The sequence below is a fragment of the Athalia rosae genome, chromosome 6 (genome assembly GCF_917208135.1).
Source record: "Athalia rosae chromosome 6, iyAthRosa1.1, whole genome shotgun sequence".
Classification (NCBI taxonomy): domain Eukaryota; kingdom Metazoa; phylum Arthropoda; class Insecta; order Hymenoptera; family Athaliidae; genus Athalia; species Athalia rosae.
The window spans coordinates 4,359,683-4,385,217 of record NC_064031.1 but is presented as its reverse complement, the minus strand read 5'-3'; the positions used below and the strand labels follow the sequence as shown (position 1 = coordinate 4,385,217).

The 25,535-nt window shown below is 41.1% G+C and overlaps 3 protein-coding genes across 3 annotated transcripts in view; 1 reads left to right on the top strand and 2 right to left on the bottom strand.

Moving 5' to 3' along the window:
- Positions 1–2,211, bottom strand: part of LOC105687870 (cadherin-99C) — an 81,541-nt gene extending 79,330 nt beyond the window's left edge. The window contains exon 1 of the mRNA XM_012403782.3: positions 1,354–2,211. Coding sequence (XP_012259205.2) covers positions 1,354–1,356 — 3 coding nt within the window. The 5' untranslated portion in view covers positions 1,357–2,211. The remainder of the gene's footprint in view (positions 1–1,353) is intronic.
- Positions 2,212–4,903: 2,692 nt separating this feature from the next.
- Positions 4,904–7,511, bottom strand: LOC105687872 (39S ribosomal protein L1, mitochondrial). The gene is made up of 8 exons (XM_012403795.3): positions 7,362–7,511; positions 6,724–6,913; positions 6,444–6,645; positions 6,146–6,325; positions 5,763–5,877; positions 5,537–5,655; positions 5,213–5,310; positions 4,904–5,100 (listed from the first exon to the last, which is right to left on the bottom strand). The coding sequence occupies exons 1-8, from the start codon at positions 7,378–7,380 to the stop codon at positions 4,971–4,973; spliced, it is 1,053 nt and encodes a 350-aa protein (XP_012259218.2). The 5' UTR covers positions 7,381–7,511; the 3' UTR covers positions 4,904–4,970.
- A 26-nt stretch (positions 7,512–7,537) lies between these two features.
- Positions 7,538–25,535, top strand: part of LOC105687871 (CCR4-NOT transcription complex subunit 6-like) — a 404,495-nt gene continuing 386,497 nt past the window's right edge. Inside the window, exons 1-3 of the mRNA XM_048657108.1 lie at positions 7,538–7,672; positions 8,999–9,314; positions 9,535–9,710. Coding sequence (XP_048513065.1) covers positions 9,007–9,314; positions 9,535–9,710 — 484 coding nt within the window. The 5' untranslated portion in view covers positions 7,538–7,672; positions 8,999–9,006. The remainder of the gene's footprint in view (positions 7,673–8,998; positions 9,315–9,534; positions 9,711–25,535) is intronic.

Sequence of the window (25,535 nt, the reverse complement as noted above, 5' to 3'; positions counted from 1 at the left end):
TATTTCCGGAGGTCGGGTAACTGCGTGAACAACGAATATACCTATACTTGGGTTGCAGGTAGAATATATTACTGCGGAGGTGCGGTGATTTCTAGCGTGCGGTGATCGAGTTACGTCAACGTGGTAACGTGACGCACGTAAAGGCGATCGTATTATAGGTATACGTAGTCGCTATACGATCTACACGGACAACCTCCGTGCGACATCTGCAGAAGACGCGTTGCGTCCCGTGGCTATCTCAATCTTTATTCCGATCTCTCGGACCGGTCTCGATCCCGAAGTAAACTTTTGCCACTCGTACGTCCATCCGCAGCTATGCAGGTACAGGCTGCTGGGGGTCACAACGATCATTCCACGTGTGTCATAATAGGATATATTCCAAATTATCTTTACGACGGTATGTGCGTAGTCATCCGTACGCATATTATATCGTCATACAACAAGACAAAATATATTTTTTTTTTTCCACATACGCGACGATCATTCGACTTTAAATTAACGTGCGATGTACGACGATATAAATGTACGTATAAAAGAGGCGGATAGAGCCGGTCGGATTTCCACATTGAAGATGGCGTTCGTTTGGGAAAAAAAGCATCTTCGATGCACCGAGAAAGCCTAGTATAGAGCTGGTTTAGGAGAAGAACATACGCGTGCACGCGAGCGGCTTTTCAAGACGCGTGGACTGCCGCCGCCGCCGTAGGTTGCCCTATAGCCGGTTTGCTTCCCTCTACTCTTCAGATATATGTTTCTGGTGCCGGGGACCAGTTCCTCAGCTATTATTCCCCACTTGTTTCACCGCGGCATGGCCAAACGCAACACGTATCTGGAGGAGCGTGGCGCCGCGTCGCTTATGTATACGCGCGTTGCCTACAGCCGCGACTTTATTTCACTTCTCGAATATATATATATATATAAGCACCGAAGATCTTGTCTAACGACGAAATACGTCACGTACGTTTATTGTGGCTTCAACCTGTCAACCTCGAGAAATATCTCGGAGCCGTCCACGTACCGTAGGTTTGTTATTCAACCCCGTATCACGAACCGGCCCGATATACCTGTGTATTTTTGCCGCAGAAAATAACGTCACAGATTTATAGTTATTGGTCGTGCAGACGCATGTATTCATGTACAAATGTATGTACAGCACCTGTCGTAACTGCATCCCTCATAATACCTCGTTCGGAATCATTAACTCAGGAAAAATGACGAGATAACGCTGTTCACCTGCGGCACGGAAACGCACAGGCAGTACATACTACTATACGCTGGTTTTGCAGAGAACCGGAAGTCGACTTGGGGATGGATTTTGGGGGGGATTCGCGTGCAGAACTCGGTAGCCAGACTTACCATGATTGTTACGTTGAGTTAATCGGAGTTGATCCAACGGTAAAATATCTGCATATCCGCTCCAGAAAAGATCAGTGGCAAAGAAGTCAAAAGGTCATAGCGATCGCACGTTTGACACACTAGTCACAAGGCCACGGTCACAGGCACGAGCACTTTCGTTATTTACACAACACAAACGAATTCGGTCGACGAACGATAACTTGATGAAAAATTTTGAAGGGAATTATGAAAATGAATTGGGTGAATGACGAGGTGTATATCTTCCACGTCTTACGTGCTGCCGATATGGCGAGGCAATGTTGAGAGATTTCCGGCGAGGATCGGGGATATTAATAAATCCGCTAGTTTTATAAGAACACACTCCGATACACACGGAGCAACAAACGGCTCGTTTCAAATCATGCGCACATACGTAATCACGATCGATATTTTAAAATTCTAGCGTTACGAATAATTCGAGACGCAAGGCGCGCTACGTGTAGTGCTGAATAACAAAACGCTGATTTTGAAAATTCCATTCGGTCAATCGGTGCCGAACATACGGTGCAATGTTTGAGGCACCCGGCTTATGTCAGCGCGATATGCACTTGACGATATAGTTTTTCCACATGGAATTACGCGATCGCCCACATGATACTGTTATTCTTATCAGTCTTATTATTATTAATATTATTATATTCGTGAACTTCGCGTGCCATGTAATCGAATACGCGCGCTTATTACATTCGTTCCCTGATCGGATCGTTTGTTGACACAAGTGTTTTGACAGCGATCAACAGGTTGAACGGCGCCTCAAACGCGTACGCGTGATGGATTTTAAACCTGGCGGACTCCGACTGAGCGCTTGGCGGTGATCAGGTAGACCCCGAGGTGCCGTCGGCCTCAACGGGGCCCCCTTCTTTTCCCTTCTCTTTGCTTCCCTACAATTCTCTCGGCTTCTCTTTTCTTAGTGGGTCCCAACCGCAACTGGGCCCCTCCTTTTTCTTCTCTCTTATCCTTCGAACGCCGACTTTCGTCGATGGACCCTACCGCATTCGGTGTGCACAGATTTTTACCTGCCGTCAGAGTTTACGCAGGTAAACGGCAGGTACCGGCACATCTCGATGAACCGATTGCGCCCGTTGAAATCCGATAAATTGAGGAAGATATTAACATAGTCTGGTTGTGATAAAATATGTTTTACATCATTCGTCACATGAGATGTAATAGCACTTCATTCGATAAAACAAATGAAATAAAAGACTCTTTCACGGAGAATAAAGTACACCGTTGAATTTTGAAAAAGATGCTTTGCCATGAAATTTTTTTATGTTTTTTGGTTCTTGATGACTGTGTTTTTGGCTGATGAAATTGAAGTACAGTCTCGATCACGTGATTTTGATAATAGTTTGATTAGTGGAAGCATATGTAATGAAGTTCTTGAAACAGAAAATATTTGAATTGTTTGAATAATTCATATTTTTTTTTTTTAAGTGAAGTATGGTATCTCGATCAAAAAATCGAGTACTCCGCATACCAAGTATAAGATGATCCATGAGAATATGAGATGGACGATGGTTTTTCACTAGGGTGATTCTTTTCAGTCCCCACCTGGAAATTTGTTTAATACGTCGAAAAAGGAATTCCTTGACAATTTCAGCCCTTAATATCAATTTTAAGTACTTTTCCAGAGGGTAGAAAGATTTTCCATTCAAAATAGAAGTAAATTAAAAGTTTTTTTTTAAATATTCTATGACTCTGCGCCATTTTATATCATATTGGTTTTGGTCGAAATCAATGCTGAATCGAACGACGTTTAAAAGTGTTCAAGACTTGCATTGGTGAGATGGTACAGGTCATTGAAGTTGATTTTTACCTAAAATTCTCGTTTTTTCACTGTTATTTTTGAAATGGCGAACTTTACTGAAAAAATGTGTGAGAAAATTTTGTTGGAAACTTAATTCTCTACAAAAATGGTCTGTTGAACCTAAACGCTCCGATTAATAATTTTTGAGATATTTAATTTTAACTTACTTGTGTTATAACAGGCATAAAAATGATATGCTGGCATAGCAGGCATACAAATTTTATATCACAATTAAGTTTAATGTCAATATCTCAAGAAATATCAATTCAGGTCTAGGGGACCTTTTTTGTAGGTAATCTAATTTCTAAAAACATTATTTAGAACATTTCTTCCAACAAGGTGACTATTTTGGAGATAACAGCGAAGAAACGAGAATTTCGGGTTACTTTAATCACCCGTACTATCTCACAAGCTCAAGTTGCGCTTATACCGTCTTTAATACATTTGTACATCTTTCAATGTGCATTAATTTCGACCAAAATAAATAAGATATCGTAAAATACCGCAGAGTTATAGAAATTTAATTAAAAAAAATCTGAGTTTACATGTTATTTGAATGGGAAATCTTCTCACGTTTTGAGAGAGTACTCAATCTCAATATTAAGGGCTCATATTTTGAGGAAACTTTTGTTTTGGTACTTTCAACAAAATGGCGGGGAGCGGAGAAAAAAAATTCCTCAAAAACAAATCACCCGAATGCATACTTTTTCGATTCTCGTTTTTATTTGTTGATTATTCATTCATTTGTTCATTCATTTATCATTCATTCATTCATTCATTCATTCATTCATCGTTCATTCATCATTCATTAGTTCGTCAATCATTCATTCATTCAATTATCATTTATTCATTCATTTATTTATTCATTAATTCATTATTCATTTATTTATTCGTTTTTTCATTCATTCATTAATCCATTAATTCATTAATTATTCTTTGATTTATTCATTAATTCATCATTCATTCATCATTCATTTACTCACCATTCATTTATTCATCATTCATTAATTCATCATTCATTCATTTATCCGTTTTATAAGTCATTCATTAATTCATTTATTTATTCATTCGTCATCATTTATTTATTCATTGAATTATCATTCATTCATTCATTCATTCATTCATTCATTCATTCATTCATTCATTCATAAGAATGAACCAACGTGAATATGGGAAAACCGAACAAAAAAAAATCCCTAAATGAGAAATTACGATACACGCCAACAGCAGGGGAATAATTGTAATTGTTAAAATAGGAAAGAACTTGTGCTAGAATACTCGTCTCATCAGGCATTTTCCTAGAGACCGTCTCACCCGTCGACATTCATCTCAATTACACTGGGAAAATGGCGTAATTAGTAATTAGTCGTCTTTCTACGTTTCGTCGCAATTAGGTGACGTTGACACTGTAGGCAAGCCACTTAGTTGCGACAAAACTTTTAGCAAGCACTCAGAATTTGGATGACGCAGTAAGCACAGGAGTCACACTCAATCGAATGACTCATACGAAATACACATGACTGCAAGTCGCAGCCTTTCACTACATCGTTTCTCGAAATGCAGAATATTAATTTATAATATTGAACATGCGGCATGATATCGCGATAAACATCGAGAGTAATAAATGGATTCATCAAACTAACAGAAGCAGTTTGTAATTGATTTTTTTGCAAAAAAAATTAGAGAATTAGAGAGAGATATGGGTTGTATTTCCTAAAGTATTTTATTCTCCATATTTTATTATCTACAGAATATGTTTGCAGGGTATTCATTAATTCGATGAAGCAGCGGCCTGAGGTTCTTCTTCTTCATCATCATCAGCAGCATCATTCGCAGACATTATATATTTCTCGAAATCTACTTTCAGCTTCTCAAGCGACAATTCACTAATTAATCGTGCTCTGAAAACGACGACCCGAACAAAATGAGGTGAAGGTAAGTAGTTTTCCAAAAATAAAATCGCATTTGTTCTAGGAGGAACTGAAGCCATGGAAACGAAATGCGAAAACTTACCTTGTGATAAACTCGCCGGGGCGTTTGGGTTTTTTTCCGTCCACGTCATTTAGAAGAGCAGAAAAATTTTCCTCCAAATGATTTATTTCCATATCCAACTGAAATTTTTTTTTACGATAACCGTCATTTTATTTTGATAGTTTGGGAGAGAAGTTAAGTACTCTATTATATCAAAAGGGGAGCGCAATGTAATTATTTAGAAACGTAGTAAATCTTCAAACGGTTGCTGGTGGAGGATTTCGATTGAAATAGATGGAGTGGTAGTTTCAGAGTTATATTTATGTATGAATATTTTGCGCGATTTAGATATTTAGAAAATCTTACGGTTCCAATGGCAGCGTTTATCGTTCCAAAATCAAGCTCATGTTCATCTCTGATAGCAGTATATTCAATACCATTTGCAAACCTATCTATGCAAGCTTTGATGTCCACACTCAAGGTGCCTGATAGATAAAAAAAATGGAGTTATTCCTTCCGCTTTAGAGGTTGAGGGCGATTTTACAGACTCGCATTTTTTACTTGGTGTTCAAACAAAATGATAAAAACATACCGTCTCTCATGTTTGGAAACCTCTTCTTCATCAGACCTTTAAGTGCCACTAGTTCGGGGAGGATATTCGGATGAGCCACTACCACCTTGTAATCCCGCAAAGAAATATCTCCTGTCTGAAGAAAGAAAAGAATCACATTACATCACAAACACTATTCAGACAAAACAAAGATAAGGTAGGACAGGAATAGAAATACTCAAGTGATTAAATTTCGTAACAGCAAAAGAGTATTTTAACAGTACTTGAGTCTAACTGCTGTTTAAAAATGTGTCTATACCATGCAAACTTTAGAATTTAGACACAGAAGGCATCGAATAACTTTATGACTCCAAATCTAGGTTCACTATTCTGAAACTATTCATATGCGAAATTCTGCAACTAACCATGATTTGTTTGATAATTGGGGCTCCTCCGACTAGAGTAGCTCCAGCGTTCATTGCGTCTTGTTGCATGTCTTCTCCTTTGCATATCGCAAGTATACTTCGTTCAGTTTGCAGTTTGAACTTATGTGGTACAGCAACACAGCTAGTAAAGTTATCTACAAATTTATTCTTCTTTGCAGCCTGCAAAATAAACGTTACCATACTATTCAAATTTTCATTGTTCTGCACATTTGAAACATGACCACATATTCAAGCTTTTCAATACTCTATCTTGGTAATTGCATACAAGTATAATAACCTGCATGTTAAGTTCGAGATACGCAAAGACTGGTGCATCAGGATAATTGCTAACAGTAGGATGGTGTATCTCCCTGTGGCATTGTATTGCTTCAGCAAAAGAATAAACTCGCCATTGATAATGTTTTGACACCCATACATCATCTGATGCTTTGTGCTTCCATGAATCATCGATGCGCTTGCTGGCTAGAGGCACTTTTGAACTGAAAATAATGATACATATCACTTTCATGAGTGAATTTAGAACAAAACTAGTAGTTCAGAAGATGAATAATGCTCACAAGCTTGTGATACGTTGATTGTGAGGGATGAAGCCAACTTTCTTAACTTCGTGTTTCACCTTAGCTTTGAGCGCTTTATCTCTCGTGCCTTTTCTCGCTGCATACCCTCGAATCTGGCACTGAACACCCAGTTGTGCCGAACTTCCCAAAGTTTTTCCATAGGCCGAGCAAATGCCTTTGAATATTTGTCCTGTAAAGTAATGAGATATGTCACCAGCGATTGAGACTTGGCTGACAATATTTTCAATAATCATTCTTGGCCTCTCAAACATAAAATGGAGCCAGACCCGACTCTATCGCCAAAGTCTCTCTGTTCCTGAATTTACTCAGACTGTATGTGGATTTGCGATTAGTACTATAAGAAACTGATGTAACAATAATTCTGAATGGTGGCATAAAATGCTCATAGTCACCTACTGGCAAGACAGAAAACACGGCACAACCAAATGACAATACGATAAAACTTTGACGTTAATCACCCTGTAAATTTAGAGGTTATTCAACCCTTTTTTTTTATGATCTTTGAACCCACAACTATGTCACTACAAACTTTAATAACAACCCTCATACGAATGTATTTATCTCAGACAGAAAAATGTAAAGAATGAAAAAAGTTCTGCATTCGTGAAGTAGTTTACCTCCGGTAGCGGTAGCCATTTCGTACGATACGCACGCTGCCTGCAGGCAGGTAGGCAGTAAGCAGCGGTGCGGCGAATCGCGGCGAATTGACCAATACTAGGTAGCAGAAGATACTTTGCTTCGTCAAACTTCGGTATACTCCGTCTTGATTTTTATTAGGCTCTCAGCCAATTGGAGTGTAAGAAAATGCCCGATCAGTGCAGTTGATAAATGGAGGATCTGTGTTTGTCAAGGTAGTTTTGTTTACGCGATATATTTCACTCGGAATCAACTCCCCGTGCGTTTCGTGTGTGTTAAGAGGTAGATGAAGGTGCGTAATGGTTTTATTGAGTGCGGAGAAAAATCTGCAACCTCTCGCTCATCGAGAAATAAAAATATCCGCATAACGCGGTTGGCTGTCGTCGAGGGTGCACGGATCCTTACCTCGAAAAATAATGAAACTTATGAAAAATAATTTATTTGCATGACAAAACTGCCTCCCTTCACCTTGCGACTTCCCCCAAGTATCGCTTATCCTACAGAAATCCAATCTACGTCCAAATTTCACCCATTAACCACGATGAACAGGTTAACTGAAATTACCTTATGATAGGTTATGGCTTCCGTTTGTTCATATAGTTTTTCCTGCTGGAGTCGATCCTCGCATCCCGTTTATCCTTTCCCAAATGATATGAAGATTCAGTGGTGCACGGTCCCCTCTGTTTTTACGAAATGGCTCTACCTGTGACACTGGTCTGCATCGAGTGCCTCATGCAAAGAGACATCTCGCTATTCCATGTCAAAATAACCTCAAACACCCAACTCCTCTGCGTCGCCTGTCCCACTCATACCATCTCGTTCTTTGGCCTAGGTTAGTTTGAAGAGCATTGTTTGCTTTGCGAAGCCAGAAAATATGACATCGTCCAATTTGTTTTATGATCCCTCTATGTTAGTCTAAAACCCACTAGCTGCGAGTTTATTGAGCAGCTGCAAGTAGCAGCGGTACTGGTCATATCTATTACATTTGTTTTATATTTTTCTCTTATATAGTCAACAAAATCTTATAGCAATCATTTGATTCACCTGTGGGTACTTTGGCAGAATTAATGATACATAAGTTGTAGTCAATATGCTGGTAATTTGTCACCTATTCGCTATAGTCTTGCTGAATTAGCAGAAACCAACAATCCAACAATTTTATTTGTGCTACATCATGATTTTTAAATAGCGATCCAAGTTTCTTCTTTATTCCTCAACCAGTAGCACCAGTATTCTCTACAAAGCAATATGAAATACCAATTTCTTTATATTGTCTACTATTGTAATTTGTAAATCAAAAGTTGAATGGGATTAGAAAAATATCATGAAGGCAAAATACTCCTTAAAATTAGTTACTAGTTCAAGGTGGGGCAGAATCATGTTTTTTGTCATAAACTATACACGTTTGCTTGTCAAAAATGCCCATAAACTCATCATGTATTATCAGACTCATATATTCTGTAATCAGTTGGATTGTTTGTCGATTAATTAGTTGATGTGTGGATGATGACCGCATTTTCCTCGCATCTTATATATAAGTAGTTTAACTAGAATTGTATCAATTATTAATATTTGGATATTTATGAGATTAATATTTGAATGTTTTTGTGTTTCAAAGGATTTAGGATGTCCCGCAATCACAAGGATAAGTATGAGAATGCTAACCCACGCCGGACACATACTATCATGTCCACCGAGGACGCAAACTCCGGAAAGAAATCTTATTGGCCGGAGTTGGAGATAACAGGCAGCATCAGGAATCTCAGCCCAAATGTATGGCAGCTGACCCACCTTACAGCTCTATATCTTAACGACAATAGCCTACAGAGGATACCGGCTGAGATAGCTCGCCTTGCTAGCTTGCGGCTCTTGGATTTAAGCAGTAATAAACTACGTAGCCTGCCTGCCGAATTAGGGGATCTCATTTACCTCAGGTACAGAAATTTACCGAAAAATGCATGCAAAATCGTAGGAATTTTTTTTTTATCGTATGCTTCTGACTTGCGATAACTTGTGATAAAATAAAAGTTTAGGCAAGTATGCCATAACAGTAGTTAGTTTTGAGCTATGCGGAGTTCGAAATATTTATGATTTATGCTAAATCAACTATGAAATCTTGTGTTCCTGACTGATTCATAATATGAAATTTTCTAGGGAGTTGTTATTGAACCAAAACTACCTTCGCGTGTTACCGTACGAACTCGGGAAGTTGTTCCAGTTGCAAGTGCTCGGTCTACATGGTAATCCATTGAATAAGGAGGTGCTGGCACTCTATGGGGAACCATCTGGAACTCACAAGCTGCTCTCTTACATGCTGGACAACTTACAAGGTCAGACTTTTATTTTTTGATGGTTTATCTGAACCTTATATGTTTGGAAAACGAATCCTTCCAAAGTTATACCGCTACCATTTTATTATCATTAAGTCGGCCACATGTTTGCAATCAGACTTGTACTACTGAAATTATGTCTTTACCCTTTTACCTAAAGGCCAAAAAATCCGATAAACATTATTGCATGTTATATGTTTGAAGATCATCAGAATATGACTGAGTAGTGTTTAGCGAAGCGAGCAGCAAATTTGTCTGAACCGTAAGGCCACAAAACAAAGAATTCATTGAATAATTATTACATATCGACTCTTTTGAAACCTCAGATAGACTGATACCATTCTATCGCTCTTATAAAGTATAACATATAGTTCACCCCAAGTCCTTGGGGGCTTAGTTCTCTGCCGCATAAATGACTCTCATTCAGGACTAAAGAGTAAAAATGTGGCTATAGACGCCTGGAGCACATTTGTTCATACATAATTTAATCTCTTTTACATCGGGGTCAAATGGGTGTGCCCATCTCTTCTCTGTTGTAAAATACAAGAGGTTTGGGTGGGTGTGGGTCTCGAGTCTTTGAGGGGATTCATCCTTCCATCCCCCTGTCCCCTCATTCCTCATCCCAACTCTCTGCATCCATTGTGTGTTGCAATTTTTATCCATTACCCAATTGCAAGTATTATTTTACTAAGCTTGTACCTTCCAACCAGAGAAGATATTTACTGGTATATTCACCTTCGTACTCTCATGCTCACACCCCATTGCCTTGCGTTCAGGCACCTACTCTTTTTACCAACAATACCTGTGGTAAGTATACCTGCCTTCAAATGTCTGTACAGAGATAACCACCAGGCAACTCGCAACCCCGCCTATCTATTGTTACCTGATTTTTACTAGCTAACATCACCGTGGGCGTGCGTCATCTCTGATAACACCGCTCCGCGTTCGATTGCTCATGTTCTTCTTCTTATTATTGACATTTTCCTTTTTCATTTTTTCATTTGCTGTGCGGCTTATACACTCAAATCTTTTGTGCACGCTGACTACGCATTTATAAGGGTTCATTATAATGGAAAGCAAGTTCAGATATTTATCGTAGGAAACCTTTTCTGACGTTGAAAACATGTTAAAATAACTTTGAAGATAACTTCTCTGAGGTTCGATTCAAATGAGGAACTCAGAGAATTGAGGGATTACTACTATAATTGGCTGTAACATCCTACTGACATCAAGCTGCATTGTTCTGCTCCGTAAATTAATCTGTGTGTTTAAGTAACCGATGTACATAATGCATAGATCGATCGTATGTTCAATTTCGTGTAGGGTTTCTGAGAGATAGTAAATTCTTTAATTTCTGGAAATACTATCTCGGAATCCGCTGCACATAGGGCTCTTCAAACGATATTGGCGGTATTCCAAAAGCTTGGATTTTCCACTCGGTTTCACTTCGTCTTCCCGTCACGCGCCTACCGCGTTGCGGCCTCGTTAAAGGGTTGAACTCAGCTTGATAAGGGTTTTGGTCCTCACCTCGCGTACTTACTTCGCAGCCTGAAGATCGCGTTATAGAGTTTTTCGTTCATCCATGTCCATAAATTTGCATATACCGGCGATATTCTTCTTCGTTGAATTTAACCGAATATATCCACGCGCTCAGAATAATGGGCTCGCAATTCGAAAATCATACATTCTGCGTGAGGGCCAGAGTTCTAAAGTCGCTCTACCCAGCAAAACGACCCTTTTTCATATCTTTCGATTAGAATATATTCCGTACGAAGTGGTACAAATTTTTGAGGGATACTACCTCAAGTATGAACGTGTCCCGAAGATTTTTCAAACTTGCGAAAATATTTTTTGGGTGATTGTTCGCCGAGTCGTTTTATTGTCTTTTGAACAACATCATTTTCGAAAGTTTCCGTGGAATATTTTGAATATCAAGTTGAGATTCACGGGGACAAAAAGAGAGAACTTGGTAAGTATTTGAGGTGAACTGAAGCGGGCGTACCCGCGTAACTCGCAGGAGATACAGAGCGGGTAGGTACCTGACACGCGTGTATGAGTGCCGTGGATGTAATTCTTTGAACATTCGAAAATTGTGCTTGGGAGTGAAAAATGAAGTCGTCGGGAAAACAGGGCTGAACGCTTCGGTACCGACTCGACTAGAGAAGTCAGGGAGTTCAACCCCTACGACTTCTTTTTCGTGGATGGGTACGAGAAAGATAGGTACCAAAAATGCAAATGAATCCATTTTTCGTTGAGACAAACTCACGTTACATTGGCAACAAGGTTGGATATATTTTAGATACCACGTCGAAGACTCACTACGTGTTTTCGATAAGATTTTATCTACGGGGATGATATTTTAGCTGTGCGAAAGGTGAATGGATGGATACTTGGAGAAGTGCAGTTTTCTGATTGCACCATGCACTCTAGGGTGGTCTTTAACAGGGTTGTTTTCAAATTTCGATGCTCCCAGGGGTTCAAAGACTTCCAAATGAATTTAAGGAAATTCTCTGAAAATCTGAGCTTTGAAAATAAAATGTTTAATTTCAATTTTTTGAAAAATAACATGTTTGTACTATTAATTTCCGAGAACAACATGTTCGTATTATCAATATCTGAGAATAACATATAAATTTCCTCGATTCGTCGAGAGTCACATGTTTGTTCATCTAATTTTGTGAGAAATAACATGTATGTTATTCTAATTTCTTAGAGAATGACATGTTCGTGTGCCCAATTTTTGAAAATAACATGTTTGCATTCCGAATCTTTCGGAAATAACATGTTTGTTTTCCGGATTCGTTAGCGATAAGATGTTTGCTTTGAAGAATTTTCAGGAATAACATGGTTGTTCTTCAAGTTCGTCGGAAATAACATGTTTGCTTCCTGAAATTCTCAAAGAAAATATGTTCGTTTCTGCAAATTTTTGAGAACATTATGTTTTTCCTTCGAGGATTTCGAAAATAACATGTTTGTTTTTTTGAATTTCCGAGAAAAACATGATTGCCTCTCAGAATTTCCAGAAAGGACATGTTTCTGATTCGAAGTTTTCAAAAACAACATGTTCGCTTTCAAAATTTTCGTAGAACATGTTTACGATTCAAAGTTTATGCTGAAAACATGTTTTTCTTCTTCAAATTTTCGAGAATAACATGTTTGCTTTCCGGAATTTTTGGAAATAACATGTTTGCTTTCCGAAGTTCTCGGAAATAACATGTTTGCTTCTTCGAATTTTGAAGAATAACATGTTTGTGATTTCAAGTTCTGATGAATAACATGTTCGCTTCTGAAATTTCTAGAGAAAAACATGTTCACGATTGAAGATTTCTGCAAAGAACATGTTCGTTCGTTTCTTCAAATTTTTGAAAATAACATGTTTGCTTTCAAAAATTCCCGAAAATAACATGTTTGCTTTTCGAAATTCCAAGAAATAACATGTTTGCTTTACGAAGTTTTTGGAAATAACATGTTTGCTTCTTCGAGTTTTCGAGAATAACATGTTTGCTTTTTAAATTTTTCGGCAATAACATGTTTGCATTTCTAATTCTTCGGAAATAACATGTTCGTCTCCTCAATTTTTTGGCAATAATTTTGCTCCCTGAAATTTCCGGTAATTACATATTTGTTCTTAATTTTCCTGAGAATAACATGTTGGTGCCTCGAATACATCGGCAATAACATGTTTGTTTTACTAATTCGTCGGGAATAACATCCTCGTTTTTCAAGATTTCGGAAATCACATATTTGTTATTCTAATCCCTCGAAGAATAACATGTTTGTATCCGAAATTTTCGAAAATATCATGTTCAATCTTTCTATCTTTGGGAAAATAACATGTTTGTCTTTCGAATTTTCGAAAATAACATGTTTTTTTCCCGAATTTGTCGGAAAAAACATGTTTGTTCATGAATTTTTTGGGAATGACATGTTTGTTTTTCCAATATTCGTTGGTCGTTGACGAAAATTTTAAAGAACTTACAGGTTATTCTCATATTGCTTCCATGAGAAACTTCGGTGGCAATGCGGAATATCTCAGAGTTGTCATTTAAAGCTCAGATTTTCAGGGAATTCTTTCAGATTTATTCGAAAGCACTTCAACCCCTGAATGAATCGAATTCCGAAAACAACTTTCTGAAGGACCACCCTAATGCACTCGTGAATAGTTCATTGCACGAATACGAAAATAGCTTTTTCGCAAATTGTAATTAATTGTCAAGTAAAAAAAAGTTATTGTAAATACCACTTCATGTAAAAAGTTACCTTCATTCGCAAATACCGCAAAACATTCAATAGTTAGCGGTCCATGTGTGAAATGTTAGTAATTCCCAGGTCCTCTTCTATCATGTCGCAATTCAGTTCGGAATGCTATTTACCACTGTTGAAAATCTGGAACTGAATTTAAAGGCTGAAATTCTGCTATAGTTTACTTAAAAATTATGTAAGACACGTTGGCCGAATATCTGCATGAAAGGGAAACCTGATACACAATATTCGAGTTCAACTACTTTATAATTCCGGGGATATACTTGACTCGTATTCGGTATAGTGCTGAGTTCGTCTCGACCAGTCCCGGTTAAATGACTAACTTTCGATTTCAACGAGACTTTAGTCTGCGAGCTTTTAGAGCACCAGCTGCAGTAAATTCCAGTAGCATACTTTGGTGGTACTCTGCTCGATGACCGAGTAGGAACGAGTCTCCTCGGTAGCTGAGGCTCCAGAGGCATCGCTGCCCCGAACCACTGCGTGAAATTGGAAAGGTGAAACGCTAGAGACGGGAAACGGGAAACGGGAAGTGGAAGGTGGGAAACGGGAGGCGGGGGAGAGGTCCACGACCTGCGAAGTCAGGAGGGAGTGCGTTGGCCGTGACAGGCAGATCTAGGTCAGACCGGACGTGACCTCGATCATCGACCGACATGAGACCGAGGAGAAAGCGGTGAGGCATCGGCTACCAGACAAAAGAAAACAAACAACAAACCTGTAAATCGGCAAACGCAAAGGTAATCGCGAGGGTGGTGGAATTGTGGCTAAAAATAAATAACTTGATCCACTTTAACGCGGTGCCTTGTGCACCTATACATATAACTTCGGTACAGCGATTCAATCGAAAAGCGAATACTGCAGGGGCTTTACACGGTCAGCGTTGAGCGAGAGAAAGTTCCACGCCCGGTGGGTGAAAGGTCAAGATTCAATCAATGTTCAATTTGCACGGTTCTTTTCTCACCGATCGTGAGGTGGTGATAAAAAAATTAATTACTCGATTGAAAATTTCCAGTACAGTGCGATCTGTGATCAGTGATCAGCTATCACTTTGAATTATATTCGCGAATGCTTATGCAGTTTTTTCCCCCACCTCTGTTCGATGTATTAGGTATGGGAAAGTTGGCTGTTTTCACGAGGAAGTGAACCTCCATCCTCCCCGAGTACAGACTGCTGGAGTCTTTCATGGTTTTAGCTAGCCGCAGATTTCTCTTCCCGGGTTCTTTGTTCTGCGTTTATTATAGCTGACCTTACGATGATTACTGTCATAGAGATTCTTTGAGAATTTAGGTATAATGGTATCTCCATTTCTAATTTTCATGCGTCCAGATTGAGTGACCAAGTTTTTTTTGCAGTAAATCGCTCTTACCCCTCTATTTCGAAAAGCTTTTTCTCTAAGGTGCCGGGTGGAAGAGACCCCAGCAATTTTTTTCTTCCGAATGGCGATATTAGATTCCGAATATTCGAAAAAATATGGGACTTGTTCGTAAATTGTCAGCGGTAAAAAATTTCCTCTCTAAAATTCGGTGTTCCTCTCTTTTTTATCGAAATGAGATGTTCGACGATGCGATGACGGGGTATACCGTGACCTGACCAACAAACTGTAGTCCTCCTTCACGCACGCCTCACTTTCTACGCGGATCTGAAACTGTCGCTCATCCTTGGTTAATGCGTAACTTGCTACCAGGGATCATGATACTTTCATTTGAGGTTGCAGGTTTTATATTTCTATCCGTAAAGCCGCAACCATTTTCGGTCGTTAATCGCGTACGCGTGAGCCACGCTTGATGTCCAGTTTGACCGAGTTACCGAATTACCTGACGTACCCACGCTTCTAATTTACACCTACTCTTTTTAGCCGATGCGTCAGCGCCCGGGTCACCAACACTCTGTTTTATTACACCGTTGTCGATGGCTATAAACGTCGGAAAAAGTGCAAATTAAACGCGAACAAGAGCAATGCACCCTCGAATGAACAGTAATTCACCCGCGAGGGATGCGTGTCTTGGGGTTGGCCGCATTACCACATGATGCTCCGATATTTTATGGTACACTTTGGCCCTGAGGCGATGAGAAAAAACTCGTGGCGAAGGAACCCTCCTCGGAATCAATCGCTCTTTTTTCCAAACCGCTACTCTCAGCTAGGTGTAACGAATTCATTAGCTCGACGAGCGAACATCCCTTCTCCTTCCACTATCTTGTTTCCCCCGTTCCAACCGTTTTTTCCTTAGATTTTTCTCACTTGGCCTCCATCGCGCATGACCTTCTCGGGGGCAAAACCCAGATGAGGGTTTGACTATCTCGAGTATAAGGTACAAATATACGACGACAGCTCCGACCCGAATGCAACATAGAAAGTGTGTTCGATCGTTCGAGTGTTCATTTCACCAACTAGAAACAAGTCCCAGGATCTTGTCCACTCGGGGTCTATAAGGTACGCGTATAAGCGCGTTATACCCATAGGCTCATCTACAGGGTGACCCGTAAGTTTCGCCATTTTTTAGAAAGCACGTTCCTTCCGAAAAAAACATCATTCGTTAATTAAATTCAAGTTCATCCCAGAAAGCGTCTCACGTTGAGAAAAATTCAAACCTGCAACTTTCCGTCACGCTTGTCCTTTTACCTCGAAGCAATCGTTCGGCGATAGGGAGATCTCGGAACACCCTGTGCACCGAGAGGTGGAAGGACCGGAGGCAAACTCACGGGTACTCGGCACCCGCACGAACGGAAACGGAATTCGGCTGGCACAAGTGACCGTAATCCTTACTGCTGGCCCTATAATCGAGTCGTTTCATCTCGACCGGGTTTGGCCCAGATGTGGCCCCAATTTTGGGCTATGCTTTGTAGCCTCCGCAACGACCGATGGTCGGATTAATGGCGTGGAAAGACTTCGTCGTTCAGTTTGGCCGGATTCCCTTGCATTGTCAGTCTGCTTATTAGTGCGCGGCCTATAGACGTTTCGCTTAGTCAACCGCGTGTTTTCTAGTTTTTGACCGTGGCCGCGGGAATAAGGGGACATAAAAATTCGTTGCCATTACGGAACGTGTCTCCACGCGAGCGTGTTCCGTTTCCTTCAGACTCCGATGGATTTTCACATTTCCACTCGCCCGATCTCCGCTTGTATTCGGCTACTAGATACAAACCTCAAGCTCTAATTTCTCTATTATTATTAGCTGCTCCTACAACTTTTGGTTCGACATACTTCCATCGTTTGCATAGATGATATGGGCACACACGCACACGCACACAAAATTCGGCGACATGTGTCTAATTTCAAGTAGCCGCTAACGTGGTCCCAAAAAAATTATAGTCGCGTATCACGAAGCTGTTCCCATACATCCATGTAGCCTCTGATGCGAGTTGTATTCGTTTCCGAGAATTTTTTTATAGTCGGAACGAAGACGGAACGCTCCGAAGCATAATTTTGTCCCGTGTGTAATAATATTTGAACATACGTACTTTCCAATTCGCACGCGCGGGTCCCTCTTCTTCTCACCTAGTTGGAGTAATTGTGTACACTTATTATCAAGAGGATGGAAGAGCGCACGATACATGCAGGGTCGATTTTATCGCTCGCGGTGTCCTCGAAACGCGCCGGTTGTGCCTTATTCCATCCTAAGTGTATAGAGAGCGTAGAGAAGATAAAAATCGGTAAGCGGCACGCACGCCCTCGTTGACAATCGTAAACACAAATCGTTCGTTTCTTTTTCACCACCGCTTGGTTACTCACCGCGACAGAGTCGCACCGGGCGTAGCACCGAATCAGGATTGTCATCGGATCTTTTTGTGCCCGCTGAACTTGACGCGCACCTTGACCCACTGAACTCTTGTTCGGAGGCACCGCCTGCTCCGGGAAAATAAGAAGAAGAGCAACCAGAAACTTCGAATGTACCTATACAGCGGTTGGCTTAAAATTAACATGGCTCCACGTTTGACTGCACGTTGTATTAGAATTAGAGAGCAAGTCGCATTATGTGACCATGACGATTGTGAACTCGGGAACGGTACCCTCTATGATAATCGTCCAATCTTGATCGAAAATTCTATTGTGATATTCACGATCAATCACTCCGTGAGTCGGCGTTACGAGCGAGGGAGTTTATTATTAGTCTCTGTTCTCAAATGAATTTCATTAGTTTCGCTCACCAGGTGCAACCTTGGTGTACCTTTTTTTTTTCTTCTATTTTATTTTATTTCGACGAACAAGAAGTTTCTGGTTCCAGTTACGCGGATCCTTTCAAGGTGTGAGAAATCAAACGAACGCGTTTCACGGGTATTAACATTCGATCGGAAGTACTTCAAGGAGATCCATCGTCCGAGGTTAGATCGTCCGCCAAAATCTATAAATTGATCAAATTTCTGATAATTGTTCCTAAAAAATCGGTTGAAATTCGAAAATATGTACTTTTATGCAGTTAATTTTACGTCGCGGTACCTGTACCTGCGCCTCCAGTGGGTTGGGAAGCTCGAAGCACGTACGCTTACTCTCCGTAGCTATCGCATGGTATCCCCGTTATAGTATTCGTATACGGATATATAGTCGGGAGTTTGGAGAATAGCGTACGACGCTAAGACAATCGTGGAAACTTGGATGTAGTTTACGAAGTACGCCTTATCTACAACTATCTTATATAGCAACGCTACACGTATACTTAGACGTTATAGCGAGACTCCGGTACCGCCGCGATACTGCGGTTACAATACCTGTCAATTTGGGTCACTCGTTCCGTTCAATTAGGTTTGCTGAACTTTACAATTGCGCGGACTATTCTCTTCCTGCGGGCTGCATTAAGGTACTCAAAGAGTTGCTACGTCGAGATACAACGGACTGCATTTTTCCTATACCGTTCGTAGTATAACTGTATACGGGCGCAGATGCTAAAGTAGTTCGTTGAATAACCAACTTATTTATACCAATTCAATTGAATTTCGTTGTTCAATTTTATTCGGAAAATAAGGAGAAGAATATTAAAAGCCAATGCCGGTAGCTTCGGCTAACGCTTTTACTCGGGCTTTTTCGTCACAGCTTTCAAACAGCACAGAAGTTCGCGGTGGTTTCAGAGAATAAAGATGTGACCCACGATAACAATATCTATTATTATATCCTTGAACTAAAAACCTTCGCTTCATTCGCCGCGGTTAAGGCTTAGACTCATTTGCAAAAGTTGTCTCGTTAAATTTACATAATGTATGTGTATCGAACCGCGAACGAATCGAAGAAAGAAAATACGAAATAGTCATCCGCGGGTACACGAGTCGTGTACGCGTAACCGACAGACATGACTTTGAATATTGTCTTTGATGAATTAGTTCACATATGGTAATTTCTAAGGACACTGTGCACGCTACGTGTAAAAGTCGATTGAAAGGGAGCGTGACGAATGGTACGAGAGGAATAGAAGCGTTTGAAAGTGCCTTCAATAACGCCTGGAACGGAAGGCGTGTACGTATTCTTATCGAGCAAGTGCGAAATGATATTGGCTCGGAATGAGTATTGTAATTTGAGAATTATGCTATCCGGTTACTAGATATTTCAACGGAGCTTCCCTACCTATATTATCTGTTGTTCGCGTTCGATTACTGACTGACGCCGCGCGGTCAACATGTACTACGTGTTTCGATTACGGATAATCAAAATATATACATATTGTACAGGGTGTTTCCGAATCCGTGATAACGATAATCGAGTAAGGTTGTATTTTTTTTTTTTTCTTTTTCGAACGACCAAACCAGGACGCGGACACGCGCAAGCTCCAATTTCGTCATCTCATTGGACAGTTGCAGAGCTAAAGCGTCAAAAACGCAGCCAATCCATCAAGTAGCCGCCTTCTGGCCGAACGAATTTCGGCGTACACCCATTTGTACGTACGTACGTGTGACGCGCGGAAAAGTGATGGAATATACGTAACGTGCATTGGTGCAGAGCATCCGTATGCTACTGATTCGAATTACAGGTGATCGCTAATTGAAATGCATCGACCAATGGGAGGATTTTGCCCGCGTGCACACCTACCATTGTGCAGACGGATCGTAGTTGGCTGTAGAAAATAGAGTTGGATCATTATTCAGATTTCACGCAGCCAAAGCAGCGAGGTTTCCTTTTCGTTTCGAAGAATTCAACGACGAAATATTTCGTTTCAGATTTTTTTCGTCAGTCTGACGCGTCTGAATTCTCGCGGTGTTTCAAGTTGTCAATTTTTCGCCGTGTTACGGGCGAACACGCCAGGTTGGAATAGCGTCGTCGTCCGTACGTGCTCGTCAAATTATCTGTACGGGACGCGACGGCGATGTTTTTAATCGTGTACGCTATATCTGAGTTGAACGAACGAACGGAGTTTCAAGGTTCTGTGGGGCTTCAAGGTTTCGCGCCGTATGGTTATTAAATTTTAATATTAGTGGATATATATTTTTAATCACTTTACCGCAGTGTCACTTTGACGCGGCCATTTCACATAAAAAATTCTAAAAATCACCTTTTGCCGCTACGTATCTCGCATAGAAAAATGAAAAAAAATTCCACGTACGTAACGACGTTCGCTTTCGTCGGAATCGGTTGTGTATTATAAATAACTTTTTTATCTTGATCGTTTTTACTAATGAGCTATTCGATTTCTTCTAGCTAGTGGCGTTTTCTGTTCGTCGTTCGCTTGAACTCGGACTTTTGCTTTTCGCATCGATTCGCGCTTCTCCGAGATCCCATTCCCCCGGAATACGTCGATGGAGAGAATTCTGCAATTTTACACCAGCGGATTTTCGAGACGTTTTTTTTTTTTCTTTTTTTTCTATTATTCCGTCAGACTCAAGGTACACAAAAGCAGAGTATATCTTAGGGTGGAGATTAATTGGAAAGCGAAGTAACTTTATCAGGTGATTTGGTACGGTGTGGGCGAAGTATATAGGAGGCGAGGATCAAGCGACAGGTCGGAAGGGGGTCGCCTTCGCGGCTCTGACCTAATGACTATTGTAAATCACCTACAACAATCACCGCACTCGTAAAGCGGCTCCATTCGCTGGCCATTCACTTGCCATCCGCTTGCCATTAGCCGCTTCTCTCGTTGATGTCCGATTCGCGTCTGCGGCGGTCCGGATGATCAATTTGCCTGGGCAAATTTTCATCTCCCATGCTTCATTTCTCCTCTCGTTCGTCTCTTTATAAATCATTTGGACACCCCAGTCGCTGTTATATTATATTCGCAAACTAACATCGACTTTATACACGTAGTTTTGTTTTCATACAACCCGCAGTCATTTAAATTGTTCCATATACATTATGTCCGACTCTCTATATAATTTTCGTTGTATCGCAAGCGGTACGGTCGACGCTTAATTCCATCTGTAATTTACCGCTTATATTTTACACCCCGTATACGATTCCGTGTGTATCGGCTTGATCGATTGTCTTCGTAATTGCTCACAGGGATCAACTATTGATTGCGCACGTCACCGTGATTGCATCTCCGTAATTGTCGGTTACATTTGTAATTACATACGTATTGGCTCTACGATATCTACGCTTCGACGATCCGATAAACGAATTACCGCGTATTATTACATCCGCCCAAATTTAACGTCGTTGTATTTCTTCTCTCCGATGTAGACTACTAATAACACACTCCGTGGCATATATATATCATATGGAATTCGATGATGTCAGCTAGGTCCTAAAGACCATGCAAATCTTCCTACACGGGGACACGGACCCCCGATGGACTGGATAGCTTTTTATCATCTCTTTTTTTTTTTTGCTCTTCCGTTACTCTTTTTACGTGCAGACGCAGAGAGACAATACCTTGTCATGTTGACCTCTCGAACATTCTATTGCGCACCATAAAAGAGTCTACGTTTTCGAGACATACCTCATACACACGTACACCCGTCGTACAAACTTCGCTTGCATTTCGAAACTTACTTTTATTCACAGTATCGCCGTATGCGGTACATGCGCCCCGTGTACAGGTATTACCCGATACGTAAATACGAACTGATATTACAACCGATCGAGCGAGTATCGAATATTGACCTCCACGTTCACCTTGACAACACCGATACGGTCGCGTGCATCGTTGAGGTGCTCCCTGTGCATACAGGCGACATTTCCGAAACCGAACCCCCAGGACTCCGTGTAGTTGTGAGCGATCGAGGGTCGCCCCCGACACCAAGCTGCCTTTGAGTAACTCTTTTTTTTTTTTTCTCCACAACGTTTCCTCTTTCGTACCCCGATAAATCACGGGAACGGGAAGAGACCTCGAGACTTTTCGAACTCGCGAAAAGGTAGCAAAACCGCGCGCGGAAACCCGGGCCGCGGATGCTCGTGCCTAAATAACCCGAAAAACGAGGCCCACGTCACGCGACGCCGTCAAAAATTAGGGATAAAAAATAGATTGATCGATCGGTGTGTGTATGAATTCAATGACGAGTAAAATCATTAGCAGTAGCTCGAGCACCTTGTTTCAATCGATCGATCGAAAAGTGGGCGTGTTCGACGAGTACGGGCAGCACCCTGAAACGTAGACGAGGATGAGGCTTCGGCACGGGGGTTTGTTTTTGCCAAGATTTCTCCCCGCGGTAGCTCATGTCCGTACGCGTGTTCGACAAAGGTGCTTCTTGCTCTAATGGATGTCCATGTCCTGCAAATCCTGCCGGTATATATATATGTATAATACTTATACGTAGGCTCGTCTGCTGATCCGTCACGTGCGATAATTGGAAACCCGAGCTGAGGACTCGCTGGCTCTTTTTCCCCATCGGGAATCGAGGGAACTCGATACACAGTTCGATAAATACGATTAATTGCTCCCGTCAGAATTAAACGGCGACTGCTGGCTTGACGCTTCGACGGAATTCGACTACGTCGCACGTCGCGCGTGTACGAAGCGCGCGCTACACACACGGTTCGGTACATATGCTTTTCGTCCGCATCCCAACAACGACGTATATTCGAAAATTTATACCGTCCAGTTATTTTTATGACACCTCCATAAAACCGCGCGCCGTCGCCCCTGTTACGAGTGACGTTTAATATAAGCTAGCTGCAGGATATCATATTGCGTCGTATTCGGTATTATACTACTCTATCATTTGGACGGCTATACCATCCACGGTATTGTATACATACGTATGTACATAGATAACCCACGCAATTGTACGTACGTACCAACGCCCACACACGTACGAAGATCTAGTCGTTTTCAATACCGATCCCATTTCATTTTACCCGCGATTCTTTTCCTCGCGAATAACTCCTAGGTTATACGGCTCTGTCAATTTTTCCATACTATCTCCGGGACTAATTTGCGTCGCACTCGACACCCTCGCGGTATTTTTATGGAGTGTGATCGGTTGCGGTTGAAGACCGGAGCTTTCGCAGCGTTTATCGCATCTTTTCCCGCATGATCGGTCGTTCCGAAGTCAGGGCATTATTTTTATTCGCACATTGCGTGAAATTGGTGTGCATCCCGATCTCTTGAATAAGACAATATGTGTATTGGAAAAACGAAAAATTGTCAGGAACCAGCGAACTCATTAGAGCTCTCATCTTCCCGCGTCTAGTTTTTCCTTTTCCACTTGACCGTGGTGCTTCTTGCCTACCTTTCTCCGCCGGCTCCACTCGTTATTCGATTGAGCATCTGTTCGCCCTTTCGAATACGACGTGCTGTACACTGCGGCCTGTTACCTCCAGGAAGTCCTGAAATCGCTCGCGCCTCACAATTAGTCCTCTTAATTATGGCGATAACGATAAAATAACGAGCCGAAAATCTTTAAATTTCTCCAAATAAAGAAATCACGGTGCAATCTCTCGGTATCGCTAGAAGAAATCTACTTACAGCGGGAATTGCGTTATCGGATATAATTATGAGGGTTAGCCGGACTTTCGCGATAAATATCAAGTCGCGAAAGTCGCGCGTTATGCACAAGGTAACGCGTGGTAGGAATATAATATCGTTCGCGAAAAGACAATTGTTTTAATAAAATTCCACCTTCTACCTATTATACGTTTCATACACCTTACGCTGCATCCGATTAGATGAAGTCCGACTGCAGCGCAGTTTAAAGCGGAGATTGTGTCGCGCCGGAGTTTTCAACGAATGACTGTTTTAATCGCTTTAATAATTGGTAATATAACGCGGAGTTAAGAGCTGCAATCTTTTTTCGTATATATGTATATATATTTTCTAATCTCGAGTGTGCCTTTTAAAAAATTTTACCCGTTAGAAACAATGTTCGCACGTATCTCTCAGTTGGACGGAAAATATGGTCGCGGTAAAAGCGATCGTTTTTTTTTTTTTTTTTTCAAAAAACAAACAGCAAGTTTAGTGTCACGACCGTATATTTCATGCAGTTTTCGAATAACTTCGCATCAGTCAGCGGTACGCGGAGCGTACGCGGTGATGATTTTCTACTTTGCACTTCCGGCTTTTATCGCTACCGCCACCCTCCGTAGCCGTTTCCATTTGCTTTTTTTCTCACATCGTATACCCCGCGGATAAAAGGAGGACGCGACGTCTCCGGGAAAGGAGAGGAGCAAGAGCGCGGGGGGCGCGCGGGCGAATGTGGGGGAGGACGGAGGGAAGCGAGGAACCTACTTTCTCCAATGATGATTGGCCCACTAACCGTGATATTCTCGCACCAAAGACTTCTTTCGCTATGTCTTACTAATATACTTATAGCCGTGCCTTTCTAGGTGCAAAGTTTTTAGTCTGCCTCTGCCGCACGTTGCTACCTATACGTAGATAATTTCACAGACGACGGAAATATGAAATTACGAGTTCCGATTTTGGATGGAAAATTTTTTATTTCAGGAAAATTCGAGAGATCGGCGTCGAATTCGAATTTTCGCGAATCGAACATTTCAATTTTCATGCGTTCTCGATCAGTCATGGCTCCCTAGCTACACCATACGCGCGATCGCCTACGGGGGTTTGTCCAGGTATCGCGCTTCGGGATGTTTGCTTCAATTTACGGACGTTCCATCGACGCCCACTGTACACCGTACACAAATTTATTGATCAAAAGGTGCAGAAATTTTACAACCATTAGACCATACCTGATATGCAAATACACTCGCCATGTTCCGAATTCCTAACTTTATAGTTTGTTGATTCAACAACACTGACATTTATACAGGAATTTACTTATACGCGTACGTATTCATTAATTTAACGCATCGAATATTTTTCTCTCCAATGGCGAGAATCAGGGAAAAAAGATTTGAAAAAATTACTCACGGATAGAGGTATGTATATATATATATGTGCGGGTGACGTTCGTCGAAGCGTACGATTATTGTTCTGATGATTGAAAAATATTTTCCGACCTATAGAATTCTTGGAGGATGATGAAGAAAAGTAATCCATATCGGAAAACTCGCGGTGCATATCCTCCGTATTCAGCGTATTATAGGTAGGTACATGGTACACGGTGTGCGAGTATATATGAGCGTGTGTACGCTGTATTATACATATACATATATATATATTTGTGAAACGGGTCTCCTCGTGCCCTGAATATACAGAGCTACTATACGCTACGAGCTAAGAGAAGGGCTATACAACGATCGCTCTTGTTTTC

Excerpts from the sequence above, each read along its gene's own strand:
- LOC105687872 (XM_012403795.3), bottom strand. Across the intron at positions 6,646-6,723 it reads AATCAACGTATCACAAGCTT|TTCAAAAGTGCCTCTAGCCA; the intron begins GTGAGCATTATT and ends CATTATTTTCAG. Across the intron at positions 6,326-6,443 it reads ATCTCGAACTTAACATGCAG|GCTGCAAAGAAGAATAAATT; the intron begins GTTATTATACTT and ends TTTATTTTGCAG.